The following is a 25,826-nucleotide window of genomic DNA, read 5'->3' as shown; positions in this document are numbered from 1 at the left end:
TCTATTTACATTGAAAAACTAAGACTTCCAAAACTGTATCTATTAACATTGACTTCCAAAATTGTATCTATTTACATTGAAAAACTAAGACTTCCAAAACTGTATCTATTAACATTGACTTCCAAAATTGTATCTATTTACATTGAAAAACTAAGACTTCCAAAACTGTATCTATTAACATTGACTTCCAAAATTGTATCTATTTACATTGAAAAACTAAGACTTCCAAAACTGTATCTATTAACATTGACTTCCAAAATTGTATCTATTTACATTGAAAAACTAAGACTTCCAAAACTGTATCTATTAACATTGACTTCCAAAATTGTATCTATTTACATTGAAAAACTAAGACTTCCAAAACTGTATCTATTAACATTGACTTCCAAAATTGTATCTATTTACATTGAAAAACTAAGACTTCCAAAACTGTATCTATTAACATTGACTTCCAAAATTGTATCTATTTACATTGAAAAACTAAGACTTCCAAAACTGTATCTATTAACATTGACTTCCAAAATTGTATCTATTTACATTGAAAAACTAAGACTTCCAAAACTGTATCTATTAACATTGACTTCCAAAATTGTATCTATTTACATTGAAAAACTAAGACTTCCAAAACTGTATCTATTAACATTGACTTCCAAAATTGTATCTATTTACATTGAAAAACTAAGACTTCCAAAACTGTATCTATTAACATTGACTTCCAAAATTGTATCTATTTACATTGAAAAACTAAGACTTCCAAAACTGTATCTATTAACATTGACTTCCAAAATTGTATCTATTTACATTGAAAAACTAAGACTTCCAAAACTGTATCTATTAACATTGACTTCCAAAATTGTATCTATTTACATTGAAAAACTAAGACTTCCAAAACTGTATCTATTAACATTGACTTCCAAAATTGTATCTATTTACATTGAAAAACTAAGACTTCCAAAACTGTATCTATTAACATTGAAAAACTAAGACTTCCAAAACTGTATCTATTAACATTGACTTCCAAAATTGTATCTATTTACATTGAAAAACTAAGACTTCCAAAACTGTATCTATTAACATTGACTAGCAACCAAAGTATGTAATGATGCAGATTCAAATCAAGGCCTTGCAGATTTCATAGCACATGCAGAGTATTTCTAAGTCACAGTTAAAGAAAACTGCACTCACCAAAGTGGATTTGTGGCCGGGTCATGTTTGACTCTACCGAGAACTTTTCCCATCTTTCTTTGACCCTCCATCCCCTGCTTTAACGACTGGAACGGGGCTGTTTGGTCGACCACCTGGCTGAACGTGGTACGGGCCCTCTTCGGGCTCATGAAGGGACTGCAGTGGTGGTGAGTTTTGTTCGGCATCAGGGCTGCTTTCGGTGGTCCACCCCTGATTCTTGGCAGAACCTTTGACCCGTCTCGGCAACGTTCTGTAGTCCGGTTGGAGGACCGGCCCTTCTGCTTCCCCAGTCTCTTCTGCATCAAACCAGTTTGACAGATCAGAAAGCGTTTTATAGCGGCGTGATGGTCCAGTGGTGTTTACGGTGTCTTCCTCACCCACTTTACGATCCGGTTTAGGGCCATCCGGTTTGGTGTTGTTGTTGGCATCCCCATCAGGGGCCTGCTGTTTGGTGGTCTGGCTGGCAGCCCCCTCACTCATCTTAACCGGTTCCCGGCCCGGTTTGTCCGGACTCGTTTCCAGGCTTGTGCTCGATAAGGTGCTCGTGTTGGTCGACGAGGTATTGGGGGAGTAGGAGGAGGCAGGGGATGGTAGAGGGGTGCGCTGACTCATTAGACCTGTGGGGAAAATGGCTGGTGGGAGAACAGATTTAAGTCTTCAAAAGAACCTGTTGGCAAAGTAGCAGAGCTCAGTATCTGGAGGATGTCCGGGCCAGAACCTCTGGACATATAACTTCCAAATTCGTAAACATTGACTTCCAGATTCCTATCTATTGACATTGACTTCCAGATTCCTATCTATTAACATTGACTACCAGATTCCTATCTATTAACATTGACTACCAGATTCCTATCTATTAACATTGACTTCCAGATTCCTATCTATTAACATTGACTACCAGATTCCTATCTATTAACATTGACTACCAGATTTCTATCTTTTACAATGCCACTTCAAGTTGTCCTTGCCTGGACCCGGGAGGTGCCATAAAGGACATCTGGAGGACCTGACCCAGGAACAGAGCTCTTTTTCTGGGCATGAGGCTCTGCTCCGGGGGCCCAGAGCTCCAGGCTGAGGTGAGGAACTCTTTACCCGGGAACAGAACTCTTTTTCTGGCAGGAAGCTCTGTTTCAGGGCCTGGAGGTCCAAGCTGAGATGAGTATCTGAGTGTGAAGACACACAACTCAGCTTGGACATCCAGGGCTGTGTCTGGAGCAATCAGCAGACGAACAAAGTAGTCATAGAAAGTGTTGCAAATGGCAGGCCACATAATTAAGCTACTAGCCTGCACATGGCCTGCTCAGGCTAGCACGTGGCCTGTGGCAGCCAAACAATATGTTCAAAGTATGGAAAAACAGACAAAACTCACCTCCAATGTCGTCCTTCACGTCCAAATTATTCCTCTCAAGTCTTGTCAGGATGTCAGGGGAAGTGTTGGCAGTGTGGCCTGTCCGTCTCTGGCTCCAGACAACGTGCCGTCTTCTGCTCCTCACCATGTGCTCGGCTGACTGAAAAGGGGAAGTGCTTACTCTCCTCCAGGATGTGACCCCCCTCCCTCCTGTGTGCAGACGGGTGACTCACATTCACCACCTGCTGGTGGGAGGACAAAATGCTCTTTGCTGCAGTATTGTGAGGACCAATAGGGTGCCGATGCAGTTCAATGGGGGGCTAGAGGGGAGTGCTTCACCCAGCCCCTAACCTCACTTCCCAATTTGTATCTATTTGTATCCATTGAACAGATACAAATTTGGAAGTAGTAGTCATACTGCACCTCTTGGGCTGCTCAGAGGTCAGAAAGTACTCTTTTTTCCCCTGACAAGCTGGCATTGAGATTTTTGGAGGCCCCGGGTTTCCAGTGCAAGTGCCACAGAGGACCCGTTCCACTGCATTCTAGACCCACTAGGGCACCTCTACCAGGAACCGAGGTCCCGTGACCCCGGGCCCCTCCCCCACGATATTACCGGCCCAACTTTGGGCCCTCACATCTCGGCCCTGAGGCCCTGCGGGCCCCAGCCGAGGACAGGACTCAGAGGGACCCTGGAGCACTACGAGCCAGCATTGGTTTCATCCAAACACTCAGCTCCGTGTACGAGCTACAGGCCTGCAAAGTTTGGCCCCTGACAATTTTGGAGCCCTCTAGATCCCAAACGAAGGCCTCCAGGTCCATGGTTTTTCAGATTTTTTCTCATCTCGGGGGGCCCTACCAGGAGCCTGGGGCTTCGTGGCCCTAGGCCCCTCCCCCGCGATATTACCGGCCCAACTTTGGGCCCTCATATCTCGGCCCCGAGGCCCTGCGGGCCCCGGCCGAGGACAGGACTCAGAGGGACCCTGGAGCACTACAAGCCAGCATTGGTTTCATCCAAAAAACTCCACTCCGTGTCTGAGCTACAGGCCTGCAAAGTTTGGCCCCTGGCAACTTTGGAGCCCTCTAGATCCCAAACGAAGGCCTCCAGGGCCATGGTTTTTCAGATTTATCATCATCTCAGGGGGCCCTACCAGGAGCCTGGGGCCTCGTGGCCCTAGGCCCCTCCCCCGCGATATTACCGGCCCAACTTTGGGCCCTCATATCTCGGCCCCGAGGCCCTGCGGGCCCCGGCCGAGGACAGGACTCAGAGGGACCCTGGAGCACTACAAGCCAGCATTGGTTTCATCCAAAAAACTCCACTCCGTGTCTGAGCTACAGGCCTGCAAAGTTTGGCCCCTGGCAACTTTGGAGCCCTCTAGATCCCAAACGAAGGCCTCCAGGGCCATGGTTTTTCAGATTTATCATCATCTCAGGGGGCCCTACCAGGAGCCTGGGGCCTCGTGGCCCTAGGCCCCTCCCCCGCGATATTACCGGCCCAACTTTGGGCCCTCATATCTCGGCCCCGAGGCCCTGCGGGCCCCGGCCGAGGACAGGACTCAGAGGGACCCTGGAGCACTACAAGCCAGCATTGGTTTCATCCAAAAAACTCCACTCCGTGTCTGAGCTACAGGCCTGCAAAGTTTGGCCCCTGGCAACTTTGGAGCCCTCTAGATCCCAAACGAAGGCCTCCAGGGCCATGGTTTTTCAGATTTATCATCATCTCAGGGGGCCCTACCAGGAGCCTGGGGCCTCGTGGCCCTAGGCCCCTCCCCCGCGATATTACCGGCCCAACTTTGGGCCCTCATATCTCGGTCCCGAGGCCCTGCGGGCCCCGGCCGAGGACAGGACTCAGAGGGACCCTGGAGCACTACAAGCCAGCATTGGTTTCATCCAAAAACTCCACTCTGTGTCTGAGCTACAGGCCTGCAAAGTTTGGCCCCTGGCAACTTTGGAGCCCTCTAGATCCCAAACGAAGGCCTCCAGGGCCATGGTTTTTCAGATTTATCATCATCTCAGGGGGCCCTACCAGGAGCCTGGGGCCTCGTGGCCCTAGGCCCCTCCCCCGCGATATTACCGGCCCAACTTTGGGCCCTCATATCTCGGTCCCGAGGCCCTGCGGGCCCCGGCCGAGGACAGGACTCAGAGGGACCCTGGAGCACTACAAGCCAGCATTGGTTCCATCCAAAAACTCCACTCCGTGTCTGAGCTACAGGCCTGCAAAGTTTGGCCCCTGGCAACTTTGGAGCCCTCTAGATCCCAAACGAAGGCCTCCAGGGCCATGGTTTTTCAGATTTATCATCATCTCAGGGGGCCCTACCAGGAGCCTGGGGCCTCGTGGCCCTAGGCCCCTCCCCCGCGATATTACCGGCCCAACTTTGGGCCCTCATATCTCGGTCCCGAGGCCCTGCGGGCCCCGGCCGAGGACAGGACTCAGAGGGACCCTGGAGCACTACAAGCCAGCATTGGTTCCATCCAAAAACTCCACTCCGTGTCTGAGCTACAGGCCTGCAAAGTTTGGCCCCTGGCAACTTTGGAGCCCTCTAGATCCCAAACGAAGGCCTCCAGGGCCATGGTTTTTCAGATTTATCATCATCTCAGGGGGCCCTACCAGGAGCCTGGGGCCTCGTGGCCCTAGGCCCCTCCCCCGCGATATTACCGGCCCAACTTTGGGCCCTCATATCTCGGTCCCGAGGCCCTGCGGGCCCCGGCCGAGGACAGGACTCAGAGGGACCCTGGAGCACTACAAGCCAGCATTGGTTCCATCCAAAAACTCCACTCCGTGTCTGAGCTACAGGCCTGCAAAGTTTGGCCCCTGGCAACTTTGGAGCCCTCTAGATCCCAAACGAAGGCCTCCAGGGCCATGGTTTTTCAGATTTATCATCATCTCAGGGGGCCCTACCAGGAGCCTGGGGCCTCGTGGCCCTAGGCCCCTCCCCCGCGATATTACCGGCCCAACTTTGGGCCCTCATATCTCGGTCCCGAGGCCCTGCGGGCCCCGGCCGAGGACAGGACTCAGAGGGACCCTGGAGCACTACAAGCCAGCATTGGTTTCATCCAAAAACTCCACTCCGTGTCTGAGCTACAGGCCTGCAAAGTTTGGCCCCTGGCAACTTTGGAGCCCTCTAGATCCCAAACGAAGGCCTCCAGGGCCATGGTTTTTCAGATTTATCATCATCTCAGGGGGCCCTACCAGGAGCCTGGGGCCTCGTGGCCCTAGGCCCCTCCCCCGCGATATTACCGGCCCAACTTTGGGCCCTCATATCTCGGTCCCGAGGCCCTGCGGGCCCCGGCCGAGGACAGGACTCAGAGGGACCCTGGAGCACTACAAGCCAGCATTGGTTTCATCCAAAAACTCCACTCCGTGTCTGAGCTACAGGCCTGCAAAGTTTGGCCCCTGGCAACTTTGGAGCCCTCTAGATCCCAAACGAAGGCCTCCAGGGCCATGGTTTTTCAGATTTATCATCATCTCAGGGGGCCCTACCAGGAGCCTGGGGCCTCGTGGCCCTAGGCCCCTCCCCCGCGATATTACCGGCCCAACTTTGGGCCCTCATATCTCGGTCCCGAGGCCCTGCGGGCCCCGGCCGAGGACAGGACTCAGAGGGACCCTGGAGCACTACAAGCCAGCATTGGTTTCATCCAAAAACTCCACTCCGTGTCTGAGCTACAGGCCTGCAAAGTTTGGCCCCTGGCAACTTTGGAGCCCTCTCGCTCCCAAATGAAGGACCCCAGGACCACCATTCTTGCACATTCTCTACTATCTCCTGAGACGCTCTCAGCCCCCACACATCAATGGCCCCTGGGGTCCAAATTTGAAATTGCTCTGAACCCTAGCCCTAAGTCCTCAGACTTAGAGACTCTGACACCCTTTGGAGTGCAAACCTGGGAAAAAGAAAAAATTTTGGGAGCAAGCCCGCCGGCTTAGTCTTGAAGGGGTTTCAAGCAGGCCCTGAGCAACGCCCAACAGTGGCATCCCCATCCAGAAAGACCCCTCCGGCTCCGAGCTAGGGGCCCCCAAAGTTGCAATTTTTCACAATTTTGGGGGCCCCTCCTGGAAAAACCAACATATCCAGCAGAATTTTTTTTTCTCATTCCGTGCCCTCTGATAGAGCCCTCTCAGGGCCCGAAAAAAAATTGGCCCTAACCACTGATAAATTTTGAGCTAATGGCACCTGGGGCCCCTGGGGGTCCCAAGGGCCCCTGAGGGTCCCTTTCACTGCCAGATCTACTCTGGGGGGTCCCAAGAGGACCCTCAAAAAAAACCCTGTCAAAATCGTACCCCGGGACCCTTAAACACCCCTCTTCAAGTTTCCTTCTACATTCATTCATTTATTGGTGGACACTGACACCTACAGGCCAAAAAAATTCATTGCAACTTTTACTTCCAAGTTATGAATTTGGAAGTAAAAAATGAATGGGATAGATACAAATGTGGTACTTTCTTCCAGATTCAATGTTAAGTCTATGGACGCCCCCTAACCCTAACCCTAACCCTAACCCCTAACCCTAACCCTAACCCCGGGTCAGTCCCTAACCTTAGATACGAATTTGGAAGTCTGCCATTTTGGCCCCTACATCGCACCAGGGGCCTTCAGGAAAATTATCAACCACATCATTGGACTCAGGGGGACCCAGACTTATTTTTAAGGGCCTTTAAAACCTAAAAAAAAAATAAAAATTATGGTGTAATTCAGAAAACTGCCACCAGATGTCACTTAACTTTGACTTTCCCCTAACCTCCAAATAAAGCCCCTAACTTCACTTCCAAATTCGTATCTATTTTGTATGCATTCAAATAGATAGGAATTTGGAATTTTTTATTTCTGGGGGCCTGGTTTGGACCAAGGGGCCTCTGGAAAACATTTGGCTCCAGGGATGCCTACACTTATTTTTGAGTGCATTTAATCCTTCAAAATATGACTAAATTTGGGATGAAATTCTGCCACCTGCCACTATGTCAATCCCCTAACATCACTTCCAAATTCATACCTATGTGAATGTATGCAAAATAGATATGAATTTGGAAGTGTTTTTTCTCTGGGGGCCTGGTTTGGACCAAGTGGTCTCTGGACAATTCTCAATCACACCTGTGGCCCCAGGGGTGCCTGCACTTGTTTTGGAGTGCATTTCACCTAAGAAAATATTGCCATCGACGTCAAGTTTTTTGGACAAACACTGGCTGGTTCTACCATATTTGGAGCCCAATGGCTCCTGTTGCAAAGACTCCAGGGCCTTTGCCCCTCTGCTGAGATTCAGCTTTGATATTCATCTTTTACACCCATTCAGATACTTGCAAGAATGGATGCAATCCCACTCCCCATGCAGGTGATGGGGGGGGGACAGAGTGTAAACTTGCTTCCAAATTTATATCTATTTACAGTGAAAAACCACTGACTTCCAAAACTGTATCTGCTAACATTGACTTCCAAATTTGTATCTATTTACATTGAAAAACCACTGACTTCCAATACTGTATCTATTGACTTCAAATTTTTATCTATTTAGATTGAAAAACCACTCACTTCCAAAACTGTATCTACTAACGCCGACTTCCAAATTCGTATCTATTTACATTGAAAAACCACTGACTTCCAAATTCGTATCTATTTACATTGGACTTCCAAATTTGTATCTATTTACATTGAAAAACCAGACTTCCAAAACTGTATCTGCTAACATTGACTTCCAAATTCGTATCTATTTACATTGGACTTCCAAATTTGTATCTATTTACATTGAAAAACCAGACTTCCAAAACTGTATCTGCTAACATTGACTTCCAAATTCGTATCTATTTACATTGGACTTCCAAATTTGTATCTATTTACATTGAAAAACCAGACTTCCAAAACTGTATCTGCTAACATTGACTTCCAAATTCGTATCTATTTACATTGGACTTCCAAATTTGTATCTATTTACATTGAAAAACCACTGACTTCCAAAACTGTATCTACTAACGCCGACTTCCAAATTCGTATCTATTTACATTGGACTTCCAAATTCGTATCTATTTACATTGAAAAACCACTGACTTCCAAATTCGTATCTATTTACATTGGACTTCCAAATTTGTATCTATTTACATTGAAAAACCACTGACTTCCAAAACTGTATCTGCTAACATTGACTTCCAAATTTGTATCTATTTACATTGGACTTCCAAATTTGTATCTATTTACATTGAAAAACCAGACTTCCAAAACTGTATCTGCTAACGCCGACTTCCAAATTCGTATCTATTTACATTGAAAAACCACTGACTTCCAAATTCGTATCTATTTACATTGGACTTCCAAATTTGTATCTATTTACATTGGACTTCCAAATTTGTATCTATTTACATTGAAAAACCAGACTTCCAAAACTGTATCTGCTAACATTGACTTCCAAATTCGTATCTATTTACATTGGACTTCCAAATTTGTATCTATTTACATTGAAAAACCACTGACTTCCAAAACTGTATCTGCTAACATTGACTTCCAAATTCATATCTATTTACATTGGACTTCCAAATTTGTATCTATTTACATTGAAAAACCACTGACTTCCAAAACTGTATCTGCTAACATTGACTTCCAAATTCATATCTATTTACATTGGACTTCCAAATTTGTGTGTACTGACACTGGACTTCCAAATTTGTAGCTATTTACATTGATTAATATGGACTTAATTGTTAGCTATTGATATTGACTTCCCAATTTCTATTGATATTGGAATAATGTACCCTGTCCCTCTCTCCCACATAAAGTCAACAGAGAGAGGGCTCATTCAACTAAGAGTTAACATTTCAAAACAGAGAGAAGAATCACAACTGTTAAACTTGGCATAAAAAAGGTGCCATTTATTTATTGAACTGCAACACAGAAGGCAATTTTTGTTGAACTGGTGTAAGAAAGGTGGCATTTATTTATTGAACTGCAACACAGAGGGCAATTTTTGTTGAACTGGTGTAAGAAAGGTGGCATTTATTTATTGAACTGCAACACAGGGCAATTTTTGTTGAGCTGGCACAAGAAAGGTGGCATTTATTTATTGAACTGCAACACAGGGCAATTTTTGTTGAGCTGGCACAAGAAAGGTGGCATTTATTTATTGGACTGCAACACAGAGGGCAATTTTCATTGTCCTGGAACAATGGAATACAGCACCACTTGGAACACGAGGACATGGGTGCAATAGGGACACCGGATGGCTCCGATGCCGGCTGGAAGTACCGAATGGGGACTAGTTGGAAAAAAGAAGACAAAAAGGGAAAGTTTTCCATTAACACGGAAAATGCAAATTAAGATGTATTAAACCTGACTTCCAAAACTGTATCTATTAACATTGACTTCCAAAATTGTATCTATTTACATTGAAAAACTAAGACTTCCAAAACTGTATCTATTAACATTGACTTCCAAAATTGTATCTATTTACATTGAAAAACTAAGACTTCCAAAACTGTATCTATTAACATTGACTTCCAAAATTGTATCTATTTACATTGAAAAACTAAGACTTCCAAAACTGTATCTATTAACATTGACTTCCAAAATTGTATCTATTTACATTGAAAAACTAAGACTTCCAAAACTGTATCTATTAACATTGACTTCCAAAATTGTATCTATTTACATTGACTTCCAAAACTGTATCTATTAACATTGACTTCCAAAATTGTATCTATTTACATTGAAAAACTAAGACTTCCAAAACTGTATCTATTAACATTGACTTCCAAAATTGTATCTATTTACATGTAAAACCACTCACTTCCAAAACTGTATCTATTAACATTGACTTCCAAAATTGTATCTATTTACATTGAAAAACTAAGACTTCCAAAACTGTATCTATTAACATTGACTTCCAAAATTGTATCTATTTACATTGACTTCCAAAACTGTATCTATTAACATTGACTTCCAAAATTGTATCTATTTACATTGAAAAACTAAGACTTCCAAAACTGTATCTATTAACATTGACTTCCAAAATTGTATCTATTTACATTGAAAAACTAAGACTTCCAAAACTGTATCTATTAACATTGACTTCCAAAATTGTATCTATTTACATTGACTTCCAAAACTGTATCTATTAACATTGACTTCCAAAATTGTATCTATTTACATTGACTTCCAAAACTGTATCTATTAACATTGACTTCCAAAATTGTATCTATTTACATTGAAAAACTAAGACTTCCAAAACTGTATCTATTAACATTGACTTCCAAAATTGTATCTATTTACATTGAAAAACTAAGACTTCCAAAACTGTATCTATTAACATTGACTTCCAAAATTGTATCTATTTACATTGACTTCCAAAACTGTATCTATTAACATTGACTTCCAAAATTGTATCTATTTACATTGACTTCCAAAATTGTATCTATTTACATTGACTTCCAAAACTGTATCTATTAACATTGACTTCCAAAATTGTATCTATTTACATTGAAAAACTAAGACTTCCAAAACTGTATCTATTAACATTGACTTCCAAAATTGTATCTATTTACATTGAAAAACTAAGACTTCCAAAATTGTATCTATTTACATTGACTTCCAAAATTGTATCTATTTACATTGAAAAACTAAGACTTCCAAAACTGTATCTATTAACATTGACTTCCAAAATTGTATCTATTTACATTGAAAAACTAAGACTTCCAAAACTGTATCTATTAACATTGACTTCCAAAATTGTATCTATTTACATTGAAAAACTAAGACTTCCAAAACTGTATCTATTAACATTGACTTCCAAAACTGTATCTATTTACATTGAAAAACTAAGACTTCCAAAACTGTATCTATTAACATTGACTTCCAAAACTGTATCTATTAACATTGACTTCCAAAATTGTATCTATTTACATTGAAAAACTAAGACTTCCAAAACTGTATCTATTAACATTGACTTCCAAAATTGTATCTATTTACATTGACTTCCAAAACTGTATCTATTTACATTGACTTCCAAAATTGTATCTATTTACATTGAAAAACTAAGACTTCCAAAACTGTATCTATTAACATTGACTTCCAAAATTGTATCTATTTACATTGAAAAACTAAGACTTCCAAAACTGTATCTATTAACATTGACTTCCAAAATTGTATCTATTTACATTGAAAAACTAAGACTTCCAAAACTGTATCTATTAACATTGACTTCCAAAACTGTATCTATTAACATTGACTTCCAAAATTGTATCTATTTACATTGAAAAACTAAGACTTCCAAAACTGTATCTATTAACATTGACTTCCAAAATTGTATCTATTTACATTGAAAAACTAAGACTTCCAAAACTGTATCTATTAACATTGACTTCCAAAATTGTATCTATTTACATTGAAAAACTAAGACTTCCAAAACTGTATCTATTAACATTGACTTCCAAAATTGTATCTATTTACATTGACTTCCAAAACTGTATCTATTTACATTGACTTCCAAAATTGTATCTATTTACATTGAAAAACTAAGACTTCCAAAATTGTATCTATTAACATTGACTTCCAAAATTGTATCTATTTACATTGAAAAACTAAGACTTCCAAAACTGTATCTATTTACATTGACTTCCAAAATTGTATCTATTTACATTGAAAAACTAAGACTTCCAAAATTGTATCTATTACCATTGACTTCCAAAATTGTATCTATTTACATTGAAAAACTAAGACTTCCAAAACTGTATCTATTAACATTGACTTCCAAAATTGTATCTATTTACATTGAAAAACTAAGACTTCCAAAACTGTATCTATTAACATTGACTTCCAAAATTGTATCTATTTACATTGAAAAACTAAGACTTCCAAAACTGTATCTATTAACATTGACTTCCAAAACTGTATCTATTAACATTGACTTCCAAAACTGTATCTATTTACATTGACTTCCAAAATTGTATCTATTTACATTGAAAAACTAAGACTTCCAAAATTGTATCTATTACCATTGACTTCCAAAATTGTATCTATTTACATTGAAAAACTAAGACTTCCAAAACTGTATCTATTAACATTGACTTCCAAAATTGTATCTATTTACATTGAAAAACTAAGACTTCCAAAACTGTATCTATTAACATTGACTTCCAAAACTGTATCTATTAACATTGACTTCCAAAACTGTATCTATTTACATTGACTTCCAAAATTGTATCTATTTACATTGAAAAACTAAGACTTCCAAAATTGTATCTATTAACATTGACTTCCAAAATTGTATCTATTTACATTGACTTCCAAAACTGTATCTATTAACATTGACTTCCAAAATTGTATCTATTTACATTGACTTCCAAAACTGTATCTATTAACATTGACTTCCAAAATTGTATCTATTTACATTGACTTCCAAAACTGTATCTATTAACATTGACTTCCAAAATTGTATCTATTTACATTGAAAAACTAAGACTTCCAAAACTGTATCTATTAACATTGACTTCCAAAATTGTATCTATTTACATTGACTTCCAAAACTGTATCTATTAACATTGACTTCCAAAATTGTATCTATTTACATTGAAAAACTAAGACTTCCAAAACTGTATCTATTAACATTGACTTCCAAAATTGTATCTATTTACATTGAAAAACTAAGACTTCCAAAACTGTATCTATTAACATTGACTTCCAAAACTGTATCTATTAACATTGACTTCCAAAACTGTATCTATTTACATTGACTTCCAAAATTGTATCTATTTACATTGACTTCCAAAACTGTATCTATTAACATTGACTTCCAAAATTGTATCTATTTACATTGAAAAACTAAGACTTCCAAAACTGTATCTATTAACATTGACTTCCAAAATTGTATCTATTTACATTGAAAAACTAAGACTTCCAAAACTGTATCTATTAACATTGACTTCCAAAATTGTATCTATTTACATTGACTTCCAAAACTGTATCTATTAACATTGACTTCCAAAATTGTATCTATTTACATTGACTTCCAAAACTGTATCTATTAACATTGACTTCCAAAATTGTATCTATTTACATTGAAAAACTAAGACTTCCAAAACTGTATCTATTAACATTGACTTCCAAAATTGTATCTATTTACATTGAAAAACTAAGACTTCCAAAACTGTATCTATTAACATTGACTTCCAAAATTGTATCTATTTACATTGAAAAACTAAGACTTCCAAAACTGTATCTATTAACATTGACTTCCAAAATTGTATCTATTTACATTGACTTCCAAAACTGTATCTATTAACATTGACTTCCAAAATTGTATCTATTTACATTGAAAAACTAAGACTTCCAAAACTGTATCTATTAACATTGACTTCCAAAATTGTATCTATTTACATTGAAAAACTAAGACTTCCAAAACTGTATCTATTAACATTGACTTCCAAAATTGTATCTATTTACATTGAAAAACTAAGACTTCCAAAACTGTATCTATTAACATTGACTTCCAAAATTGTATCTATTTACATTGAAAAACTAAGACTTCCAAAACTGTATCTATTAACATTGACTTCCAAAACTGTATCTATTTACATTGAAAAACTAAGACTTCCAAAACTGTATCTATTAACATTGACTTCCAAAATTGTATCTATTTACATTGAAAAACTAAGACTTCCAAAACTGTATCTATTAACATTGACTTCCAAAATTGTATCTATTTACATTGAAAAACTAAGACTTCCAAAACTGTATCTATTAACATTGACTTCCAAAATTGTATCTATTTACATTGAAAAACTAAGACTTCCAAAACTGTATCTATTAACATTGACTTCCAAAATTGTATCTATTTACATTGAAAAACTAAGACTTCCAAAACTGTATCTATTAACATTGACTTCCAAAATTGTATCTATTTACATTGAAAAACTAAGACTTCCAAAACTGTATCTATTAACATTGACTTCCAAAATTGTATCTATTTACATTGACTTCCAAAACTGTATCTATTAACATTGACTTCCAAAATTGTATCTATTTACATTGAAAAACTAAGACTTCCAAAACTGTATCTATTAACATTGACTTCCAAAATTGTATCTATTTACATTGAAAAACTAAGACTTCCAAAACTGTATCTATTTACATTGAAAAACTAAGACTTCCAAAACTGTATCTATTAACATTGACTTCCAAAACTGTATCTATTTACATTGAAAAACTAAGACTTCCAAAATTGTATCTATTTACATTGAAAAACTAAGACTTCCAAAACTGTATCTATTAACATTGACTTCCAAAACTGTATCTATTAACATTGACTTCCAAAATTGTATCTATTTACATTGAAAAACTAAGACTTCCAAAACTGTATCTATTAACATTGACTTCCAAAATTGTATCTATTTACATTGAAAAACTAAGACTTCCAAAACTGTATCTATTAACATTGACTTCCAAAATTGTATCTATTTACATTGACTTCCAAAACTGTATCTATTAACATTGACTTCCAAAATTGTATCTATTTACATTGAAAAACTAAGACTTCCAAAACTGTATCTATTAACATTGACTTCCAAAATTGTATCTATTAACATTGACTTCCAAAATTGTATCTATTTACATTGACTTCCAAAACTGTATCTATTAACATTGACTTCCAAAATTGTATCTATTTACATTGAAAAACTAAGACTTCCAAAACTGTATCTATTAACATTGACTTCCAAAATTGTATCTATTTACATTGACTTCCAAAACTGTATCTATTAACATTGACTTCCAAAATTGTATCTATTTACATTGAAAAACTAAGACTTCCAAAACTGTATCTATTAACATTGACTTCCAAAATTGTATCTATTTACATTGAAAAACTAAGACTTCCAAAACTGTATCTATTAACATTGACTTCCAAAATTGTATCTATTTACATTGACTTCCAAAACTGTATCTATTAACATTGACTTCCAAAATTGTATCTATTTACATTGAAAAACTAAGACTTCCAAAACTGTATCTATTAACATTGACTTCCAAAACTGTATCTATTAACATTGACTTCCAAAATTGTATCTATTTACATTGAAAAACTAAGACTTCCAAAACTGTATCTATTAACATTGACTTCCAAAATTGTATCTATTTACATTGAAAAACTAAGACTTCCAAAACTGTATCTATTAACATTGACTTCCAAAATTGTATCTATTTACATTGAAAAACTAAGACTTCCAAAACTGTATCTATTAACATTGACTTCCAAAATTGTATCTATTTACATTGACTTCCAAAACTGTATCTATTTACATTGACTTCCAAAATTGTATCTATTTACATTGAAAAACTAAGACTTCCAAAACTGTATCTATTAACATTGACTTCCAAAATTGTATCTATTTACATTGAAAAACTAAGACTTCCAAAACTGTATCTATTAACATTGACTTCCAAAATTGTATCTATTTACATTGAAAAACTAAGACTTCCAAAACTGTATCTATTAACATTGACTTCCAAAACTGTATCTATTAACATTGACTTCCAAAATTGTATCTATTTACATTGAAAAACTAAGACTTCCAAAACTGTATCTATTAACATTGACTTCCAAAATTGTATCTATTTACATTGAAAAACTAAGACTTCCAAAACTGTATCTATTAACATTGACTTCCAAAATTGTATCTATTTACATTGAAAAACTAAGACTTCCAAAACTGTATCTATTAACATTGACTTCCAAAATTGTATCTATTTACATTGACTTCCAAAACTGTATCTATTTACATTGACTTCCAAAATTGTATCTATTTACATTGAAAAACTAAGACTTCCAAAATTGTATCTATTAACATTGACTTCCAAAATTGTATCTATTTACATTGAAAAACTAAGACTTCCAAAACTGTATCTATTAACATTGACTTCCAAAATTGTATCTATTTACATTGAAAAACTAAGACTTCCAAAACTGTATCTATTAACATTGACTTCCAAAATTGTATCTATTTACATTGAAAAACTAAGACTTCCAAAACTGTATCTATTAACATTGACTTCCAAAATTGTATCTATTTACATTGAAAAACTAAGACTTCCAAAACTGTATCTATTAACATTGACTTCCAAAATTGTATCTATTTACATTGAAAAACTAAGACTTCCAAAACTGTATCTATTAACATTGACTTCCAAAACTGTATCTATTAACATTGACTTCCAAAACTGTATCTATTTACATTGACTTCCAAAATTGTATCTATTTACATTGAAAAACTAAGACTTCCAAAATTGTATCTATTACCATTGACTTCCAAAATTGTATCTATTTACATTGAAAAACTAAGACTTCCAAAACTGTATCTATTAACATTGACTTCCAAAATTGTATCTATTTACATTGAAAAACTAAGACTTCCAAAACTGTATCTATTAACATTGACTTCCAAAACTGTATCTATTAACATTGACTTCCAAAACTGTATCTATTTACATTGACTTCCAAAATTGTATCTATTTACATTGAAAAACTAAGACTTCCAAAACTGTATCTATTAACATTGACTTCCAAAATTGTATCTATTTACATTGAAAAACTAAGACTTCCAAAACTGTATCTATTAACATTGACTTCCAAAATTGTATCTATTTACATTGAAAAACTAAGACTTCCAAAACTGTATCTATTAACATTGACTTCCAAAATTGTATCTATTTACATTGACTTCCAAAACTGTATCTATTTACATTGACTTCCAAAATTGTATCTATTTACATTGAAAAACTAAGACTTCCAAAATTGTATCTATTAACATTGACTTCCAAAATTGTATCTATTTACATTGAAAAACTAAGACTTCCAAAACTGTATCTATTAACATTGACTTCCAAAATTGTATCTATTTACATTGAAAAACTAAGACTTCCAAAACTGTATCTATTAACATTGACTTCCAAAATTGTATCTATTTACATTGAAAAACTAAGACTTCCAAAACTGTATCTATTAACATTGACTTCCAAAATTGTATCTATTTACATTGAAAAACTAAGACTTCCAAAACTGTATCTATTAACATTGACTTCCAAAATTGTATCTATTTACATTGAAAAACTAAGACTTCCAAAACTGTATCTATTAACATTGACTTCCAAAACTGTATCTATTAACATTGACTTCCAAAACTGTATCTATTTACATTGACTTCCAAAATTGTATCTATTTACATTGAAAAACTAAGACTTCCAAAATTGTATCTATTACCATTGACTTCCAAAATTGTATCTATTTACATTGAAAAACTAAGACTTCCAAAACTGTATCTATTAACATTGACTTCCAAAATTGTATCTATTTACATTGAAAAACTAAGACTTCCAAAACTGTATCTATTAACATTGACTTCCAAAACTGTATCTATTAACATTGACTTCCAAAACTGTATCTATTTACATTGACTTCCAAAATTGTATCTATTTACATTGAAAAACTAAGACTTCCAAAATTGTATCTATTAACATTGACTTCCAAAATTGTATCTATTTACATTGAAAAACTAAGACTTCCAAAACTGTATCTATTAACATTGACTTCCAAAATTGTATCTATTTACATTGAAAAACTAAGACTTCCAAAACTGTATCTATTAACATTGACTTCCAAAATTGTATCTATTTACATTGAAAAACTAAGACTTCCAAAACTGTATCTATTAACATTGACTAGCAACCAAAGTATGTAATGATGCAGATTCAAATCAAGGCCTTGCAGATTTCATAGCACATGCAGAGTATTTCTAAGTCACAGTTAAAGAAAACTGCACTCACCAAAGTGGATTTGTGGCCGGGTCATGTTTGACTCTACCGAGAACTTTTCCCATCTTTCTTTGACCCTCCATCCCCTGCTTTAACGACTGGAACGGGGCTGGTTGGTCGACCACCTGGCTGAACGTGGTACGGGCCCTCTTCGGGCTCATGAAGGGACTGCAGTGGTGGTGAGTTTTGTTCGGCATCAGGGCTGCTTTCGGTGGTCCACCCCTGATTCTTGGCAGAACCTTTGACCCGTCTCGGCAACGTTCTGTAGTCCGGTTGGAGGACCGGCCCTTCTGCTTCCCCAGTCTCTTCTGCATCAAACCAGTTTGACAGATCAGAAAGCGTTTTATAGCGGCGAGATGGGCCAGTGGTGTTTACGGTGTCTTCCTCACCCACTTTACGATCCGGTTTAGGGCCATCCGGTTTGGTGTTGTTGTTGGCATCCCCATCAGGGGCCTGCTGTTTGGTGGTCTGGCTGGCAGCCTCCTCACTCATCTTAACCGGTTCCCGGCCCGGTTTGTCCGGACTCGTTTCCAGGCTTGTGCTCGATAAGGTGCTCGTGTTGGTCGACGAGGTATTGGGGGAGTAGGAGGAGGCAGGGGATGGTAGAGGGGTGCGCTGACTCATTAGACCTGTGGGGAAAATGGCTGGTGGGAGAACAGATTTAAGTCTTCAAAAGAACCTGTTGGCAAAGTAGCAGAGCTCAGTATCTGGAGGATGTCCGGGCCAGAACCTCTGGACATATAACTTCCAAATTCGTAAACATTGACTTCCAGATTCCTATCTATTGACATTGACTTCCAGATTCCTATCTATTAACATTGACTACCAGATTCCTATCTATTAACATTGACTACCAGATTCCTATCTATTAACATTGACTTCCAGATTCCTATCTATTAACATTGACTACCAGATTCCTATCTATTAACATTGACTTCCAGATTCCTATCTATTAACATTGACTTCCAGATTCCTATCTATTAACATTGACTTCCAGATTCCTATCTATTAACATTGACTACCAGATTTCTATCTTTTACAATGCCACTTCAAGTTGTCCTTGCCTGGACCCGGGAGGTGCCATAAAGGACATCTGGAGGACCTGACCCAGGAACAGAGCTCTTTTTCTGGGCATGAGGCTCTGCTCCGGGGGCCCAGAGCTCCAGGCTGAGGTGAGGAACTCTTTACCCGGGAACAGAACTCTTTTTCTGGCAGGAAGCTCTGTTTCAGGGCCTGGAGGTCCAAGCTGAGATGAGTATCTGAGTGTGAAGACACACAACTCAGCTTGGACATCCAGGGCTGTGTCTGGAGCAATCAGCAGACGAACAAAGTAGTCATAGAAAGTGTTGCAAATGGCAGGCCACATAATTAAGCTACTAGCCTGCACATGGCCTGCTCAGGCTAGCAGGCCTGCACAAGCTAGCACGTGGCCTGTGGCAGCCAAACTATATGTTCAAAGTATGAAAAACAGACAAAACTCACCTCCAATGTCGTCCTTCACGTCCAAATTATTCCTCTCAAGTCTTGTCAGGATGTCAGGGGAAGTGTTGGCAGTGTGGCCTGTCCGTCTCTGGCTCCAGACAACGTGCCGTCTTCTGCTCCTCACCATGTGCTCGGCTGACTGAAAAGGGGAAGTGCTTACTCTCCTCCAGGATGTGACCCCCCTCCCTCCTGTGTGCAGACGGGTGACTCACATTCACCACCTGCTGGTGGGAGGACAAAATGCTCTTTGCTGCAGTATTGTGAGGACCAATAGGGTGCCGATGCAGTTCAATGGGGGGCTAGAGGGGAGTGCTTCACCCAGCCCCTAACCTCACTTCCCAATTTGTATCTATTTGTATCCATTGAACAGATACAAATTTGGAAGTAGTAGTCATACTGCACCTCTTGGGCTGCTCAGAGGTCAGAAAGTACTCTTTTTTCCCCTGACAAGCTGGCATTGAGATTTTTGGAGGCCCCGGGTTTCCAGTGCAAGTGCCACAGAGGACCCGTTCCACTGCATTCTAGACCCACTAGGGCACCTCTACCAGGAACCGAGGTCCCGTGACCCCGGGCCCCTCCCCCACGATATTACCGGCCCAACTTTGGGCCCTCACATCTCGGCCCTGAGGCCCTGCGGGCCCCAGCCGAGGACAGGACTCAGAGGGACCCTGGAGCACTACGAGCCAGCATTGGTTTCATCCAAACACTCAGCTCCGTGTACGAGCTACAGGCCTGCAAAGTTTGGCCCCTGACAATTTTGGAGCCCTCTAGATCCCAAACGAAGGCCTCCAGGTCCATGGTTTTTCAGATTTATCATCATCTCAGGGGGCCCTACCAGGAACCGAGGTCCCGTGACCCCGGGCCCCTCCCCCACGATATTACCGGCCCAACTTTGGGCCCTCATATCTCGGCCCCGAGGCCCTGCGGGCCCCGGCCGAGGACAGGACTCAGAGGGACCCTGGAGCACTACAAGCCAGCATTGGTTTCATCCAAAAAACTCCACTCCGTGTCTGAGCTACAGGCCTGCAAAGTTTGGCCCCTGGCAACTTTGGAGCCCTCTCGCTCCCAAACGAAGGCCTCCAGGGCCATGGTTTTTCAGATTTATCATCATCTCAGGGGGCCCTACCAGGAACCGAGGTCCCGTGACCCCGGGCCCCTCCCCCACGATATTACCGGCCCAACTTTGGGCCCTCATATCTCGGCCCCGAGGCCCTGCGGGCCCCGGCCGAGGACAGGACTCAGAGGGACCCTGGAGCACTACAAGCCAGCATTGGTTTCATCCAAAAACTCCACTCCGTGTCTGAGCTACAGGCCTGCAAAGTTTGGCCCCTGGCAACTTTGGAGCCCTCTCGCTCCCAAACGAAGGCCCCCAGGGCCATGGTTTTTCAGATTTATCATCATCTCAGGGGGCCCTACCAGGAGCCTGGGGCCTCGTGGCCCTAGGCCCCTCCCCCGCGATATTACCGGCCCAACTTTGGGCCCTCATATCTCGGTCCCGAGGCCCTGCGGGCCCCGGCCGAGGACAGGACTCAGAGGGACCCTGGAGCACTACAAGCCAGCATTGGTTTCATCCAAAAACTCCACTCCGTGTCTGAGCTACAGGCCTGCAAAGTTTGGCCCCTGGCAACTTTGGAGCCCTCTAGATCCCAAACGAAGGACCCCAGGGCCATGGTTTTTCAGATTTATCATCATCTCAGGGGGCCCTACCAGGAGCCTGGGGCCTCGTGGCCCTAGGCCCCTCCCCCGCGATATTACCGGCCCAACTTTGGGCCCTCATATCTCGGCCCCGAGGCCCTGCGGGCCCCGGCCGAGGACAGGACTCAGAGGGACCCTGGAGCACTACAAGCCAGCATTGGTTTCATCCAAAAACTCCACTCCGTGTCTGAGCTACAGGCCTGCAAAGTTTGGCCCCTGGCAACTTTGGAGCCCTCTAGATCCCAAACGAAGGCCCCCAGGGCCATGGTTTTTCAGATTTATCATCATCTCAGGGGGCCCTACCAGGAGCCTGGGGCCTCGTGGCCCTAGGCCCCTCCCCCGCGATATTACCGGCCCAACTTTGGGCCCTCATATCTCGGTCCCGAGGCCCTGCGGGCCCCGGCCGAGGACAGGACTCAGAGGGACCCTGGAGCACTACAAGCCAGCATTGGTTCCATCCAAAAACTCCACTCCGTGTCTGAGCTACAGGCCTGCAAAGTTTGGCCCCTGGCAACTTTGGAGCCCTCTAGATCCCAAACGAAGGCCTCCAGGGCCATGGTTTTTCAGATTTATCATCATCTCAGGGGGCCCTACCAGGAGCCTGGGGCCTCGTGGCCCTAGGCCCCTCCCCCGCGATATTACCGGCCCAACTTTGGGCCCTCATATCTCGGTCCCGAGGCCCTGCGGGCCCCGGCCGAGGACAGGACTCAGAGGGACCCTGGAGCACTACAAGCCAGCATTGGTTTCATCCAAAAACTCCACTCCGTGTCTGAGCTACAGGCCTGCAAAGTTTGGCCCCTGGCAACTTTGGAGCCCTCTAGATCCCAAACGAAGGCCTCCAGGGCCATGGTTTTTCAGATTTATCATCATCTCAGGGGGCCCTACCAGGAGCCTGGGGCCTCGTGGCCCTAGGCCCCTCCCCCGCGATATTACCGGCCCAACTTTGGGCCCTCATATCTCGGTCCCGAGGCCCTGCGGGCCCCGGCCGAGGACAGGACTCAGAGGGACCCTGGAGCACTACAAGCCAGCATTGGTTTCATCCAAAAACTCCACTCCGTGTCTGAGCTACAGGCCTGCAAAGTTTGGCCCCTGGCAACTTTGGAGCCCTCTAGATCCCAAACGAAGGACCCCAGGGCCATGGTTTTTCAGATTTATCATCATCTCAGGGGGCCCTACCAGGAGCCTGGGGCCTCGTGGCCCTAGGCCCCTCCCCCGCAATATTACCGGCCCAACTTTGGGCCCTCATATCTCGGTCCCGAGGCCCTGCGGGCCCCGGCCGAGGACAGGACTCAGAGGGACCCTGGAGCACTACAAGCCAGCATTGGTTTCATCCAAAAACTCCACTCCGTGTCTGAGCTACAGGCCTGCAAAGTTTGGCCCCTGGCAACTTTGGAGCCCTCTAGATCCCAAATGAAGGACCCCAGGACCACCATTCTTGCACATTCTCTACTATCTCCTGAGACGCTCTCAGCCCCCACACATCAATGGCCCCTGGGGTCCAAATTTGAAATTGCTCTGAACCCTAGCCCTAAGTCCTCAGACTTAGAGACTCTGACACCCTTTGGAGTGCAAACCTGGGAAAAAGAAAAAATTTTTGGGAGCAAGCCCGCCGGCTTAGTCTTGAAGGGGTTTCAAGCAGGCCCTGAGCAACGCCCAACAGTGGCATCCCCATCCAGAAAGACCCCTCCGGCTCCGAGCTAGGGGCCCCCAAAGTTGCAATTTTTCACAATTTTGGGGGCCCCTCCTGGAAAAACCAACATATCCAGCAGAATTTTTTTTTCTCATTCCGTGCCCTCTGATAGAGCCCTCTCAGGGCCCGAAAAAAAATTGGCCCTAACCACTGATAAATTTTGAGCTAATGGCACCTGGGGCCCCTGGGGGTCCCAAGGGCCCCTGAGGGTCCCTTTCACTGCCAGATCTACTCTGGGGGGTCCCAAGAGGACCCTCAAAAAAAACCCTGTCAAAATCGTACCCCGGGACCCTTAAACACCCCTCTTCAAGTTTCCTTCTACATTCATTCATTTATTGGTGGACACTGACACCTACAGGCCAAAAAAATTCATTGCAACTTTTACTTCCAAGTGATGAATTTGGAAGTAAAAAATGAATGGGATAGATACAAATGTGGTACTTTCTTCCAGATTCAATGTTAAGTCTATGGACGCCCCCTAACCCTAACCCTAACCCTAACCCTAACCCTAACCCTAACCCTAACCCTAACCCCCTAACCCTAACCCTAACCCTAACCCTAACCCTAACCCTAACCCTAACCCCTAACCCCTAACCCTAACCCCTAACCCTAATTAGGGGTTTCCAACTTTGGGATCGGAAGGTCGTAGAACGACGGGAGTAAGTGCAAATTACTCGTCGCGACGCACAATTACGGAATATGGACCGGGGCCAAAACTTCCAAAAAGTGAAATAATTTTTTTAAAAATCAGGGAAGGGTCCTACAGCTTTGCAGATAGCAGAAACGTGTTCTACACGTTCCTCCGCATCCAACGCACTTGGTTTCATCAAGATCTGACGCCATGCAATTCCACACTGACCACCAGGTGGCGCACCAAAATTCCAAATTCCAATTCCAAATTCCAAAAAAATTTTAAAGTGTCCAGATTGCTAAGAAATAGGTAACTGGAATGTCAAACTAATGTGGGTTTTTTTTTCATATCACCACACAAGACTTAGTCACAAATTCCAACTTCCAAGTCCTATTATATCCAATGGGGTATAATTTGGAAGATGGTCAGAATTGACTTTAACCATGCCCAGTACACTCAGGGGGACTCCAAACCATGGGGAAAATTGTTATTTTAGCAGTTTTACTCACTTTGACTCAGAAAAACAACAATCACATACAAATTCCAACTTCCAAGTCCTATTATGTCCAATGGGGTATAATTTGGAAGATGGTCAGAATTGACTTTAACCATGCCCAATACACTCAGGGGGACTCCAAACCATGGGGGAAATTATTATTTTAGCAGTTTTAATCACTTTGACTCAGAAAAACAACAATCACATACAAATTCCAACTTCCAAGTCCTATTATGTCCAATGGGGTATAATTTGGAAGATGGTCAGAATTGACTTTAACCATGCCCAGTACACTCAGGGGGACTCCAAACCATGGGGAAAATTATTATTTTAGCAGTTTTACTCACTTTGACTCAGAAAAACAACAATCGCATATAAATTCCAACTTCCAAGTCCTATTATGTCCAATGGGGTATAATTTGGAAGATGGTCAGAATTGACTTTAACCATGCCCAGTACACTCAGGGGGACTCCAAACCATGGGGGAAATTATTATTTTAGCAGTTTTACTCACTTTGACTCAGAAAAACAACAATCACATACAAATTCCAACTTCCAAGTCCTATTATGTCCAATGGGGTATAATTTGGAAGATGGTCAGAATTGACTTTAACCATGCCCAGTACACTCAGGGGGACTCCACACTATGGGGAAAATTGTTATTTTAGCAGTTTTACTCACTTTGACTCAGAAAAAAACAATCGCATACAAATTCCAACTTCCAAGTCCTATTATATCCAATGGGGTATAATTTGGAAGATGGTCAGAATTGACTTTAACCATGCCTAGTACACTCAGGGGGACTCCAAACCATGGGGAAAATTGTTATTTTAGCAGTTTTACTCACTTTGACTCAGAAAAAAACAATCGCATACAAATTCCAACTTCCAAGTCCTATTATATCCAATGGGGTATAATTTGGAAGATGGTCAGAATTGACTTTAACCATGCCCAGTACACTCAGGGGGACTCCAAACCATGGGGAAAATTGTTATTTTAGCAGTTTTACTCACTTTGACTCAGAAAAAAACAATCACATACAAATTCCAACTTCCAAGTCCTATTATATCCAATGGGGTATAATTTGGAAGATGGTCAGAATTGACTTTAACCATGCCTAGTACACTCAGGGGGACTCCACACTATGGGGGAAATTGTTATTTTAGCAGTTTTACTCACTTTGACTCAGAAAAAAACAATCGCATACAAATTCCAACTTCCAAGTCCTATTATATCCAATGGGGTATAATTTGGAAGATGGTCAGAATTGACTTTAACCATGCCCAGTACACTCAGGGGGACTCCAAACCATGGGGAAAATTGTTATTTTAGCAGTTTTACTCACTTTGACTCAAAAAAAACAATCGCATACAAATTCCAACTTCCAAGTCCTATTATATCCAATCGGGTATAATTTGGAAGATGGTCAGAATTGACTTTAACCATGCCCAGTACACTCAGGGGGACTCCAAACCATGGGGAAAATTGTTATTTTAGCAGTTTTACTCACTTTGACTCAAAAAAAAACA

General features: G+C 41.2%; 1 protein-coding gene across 1 annotated transcript; it reads right to left on the bottom strand.

The window, feature by feature from the left end:
* Positions 1 to 9,438: 9,438 nt before the first annotated feature.
* Positions 9,439 to 20,089, bottom strand: LOC306769768 (uncharacterized protein). The gene is made up of 4 exons (XM_079258472.1): positions 19,786 to 20,089; positions 18,693 to 18,947; positions 18,316 to 18,611; positions 9,439 to 9,760 (listed from the first exon to the last, which is right to left on the bottom strand). The coding sequence occupies exons 1-3, from the start codon at positions 19,910 to 19,912 to the stop codon at positions 18,349 to 18,351; spliced, it is 645 nt and encodes a 214-aa protein (XP_079114598.1). The 5' UTR covers positions 19,913 to 20,089; the 3' UTR covers positions 9,439 to 9,760; positions 18,316 to 18,348.
* Positions 20,090 to 25,826: the final 5,737 nt, after the last annotated feature.

Source organism: Telmatherina bonti, assembly GCF_933228915.1.
Source record: "Telmatherina bonti genome assembly, chromosome: 19".
NCBI classification, from domain to species: Eukaryota; Metazoa; Chordata; class Actinopteri; order Atheriniformes; family Telmatherinidae; genus Telmatherina; species Telmatherina bonti.
Note: the sequence above shows the minus strand (reverse complement) of the source record. Positions and strands in the feature narration are given on the sequence as shown.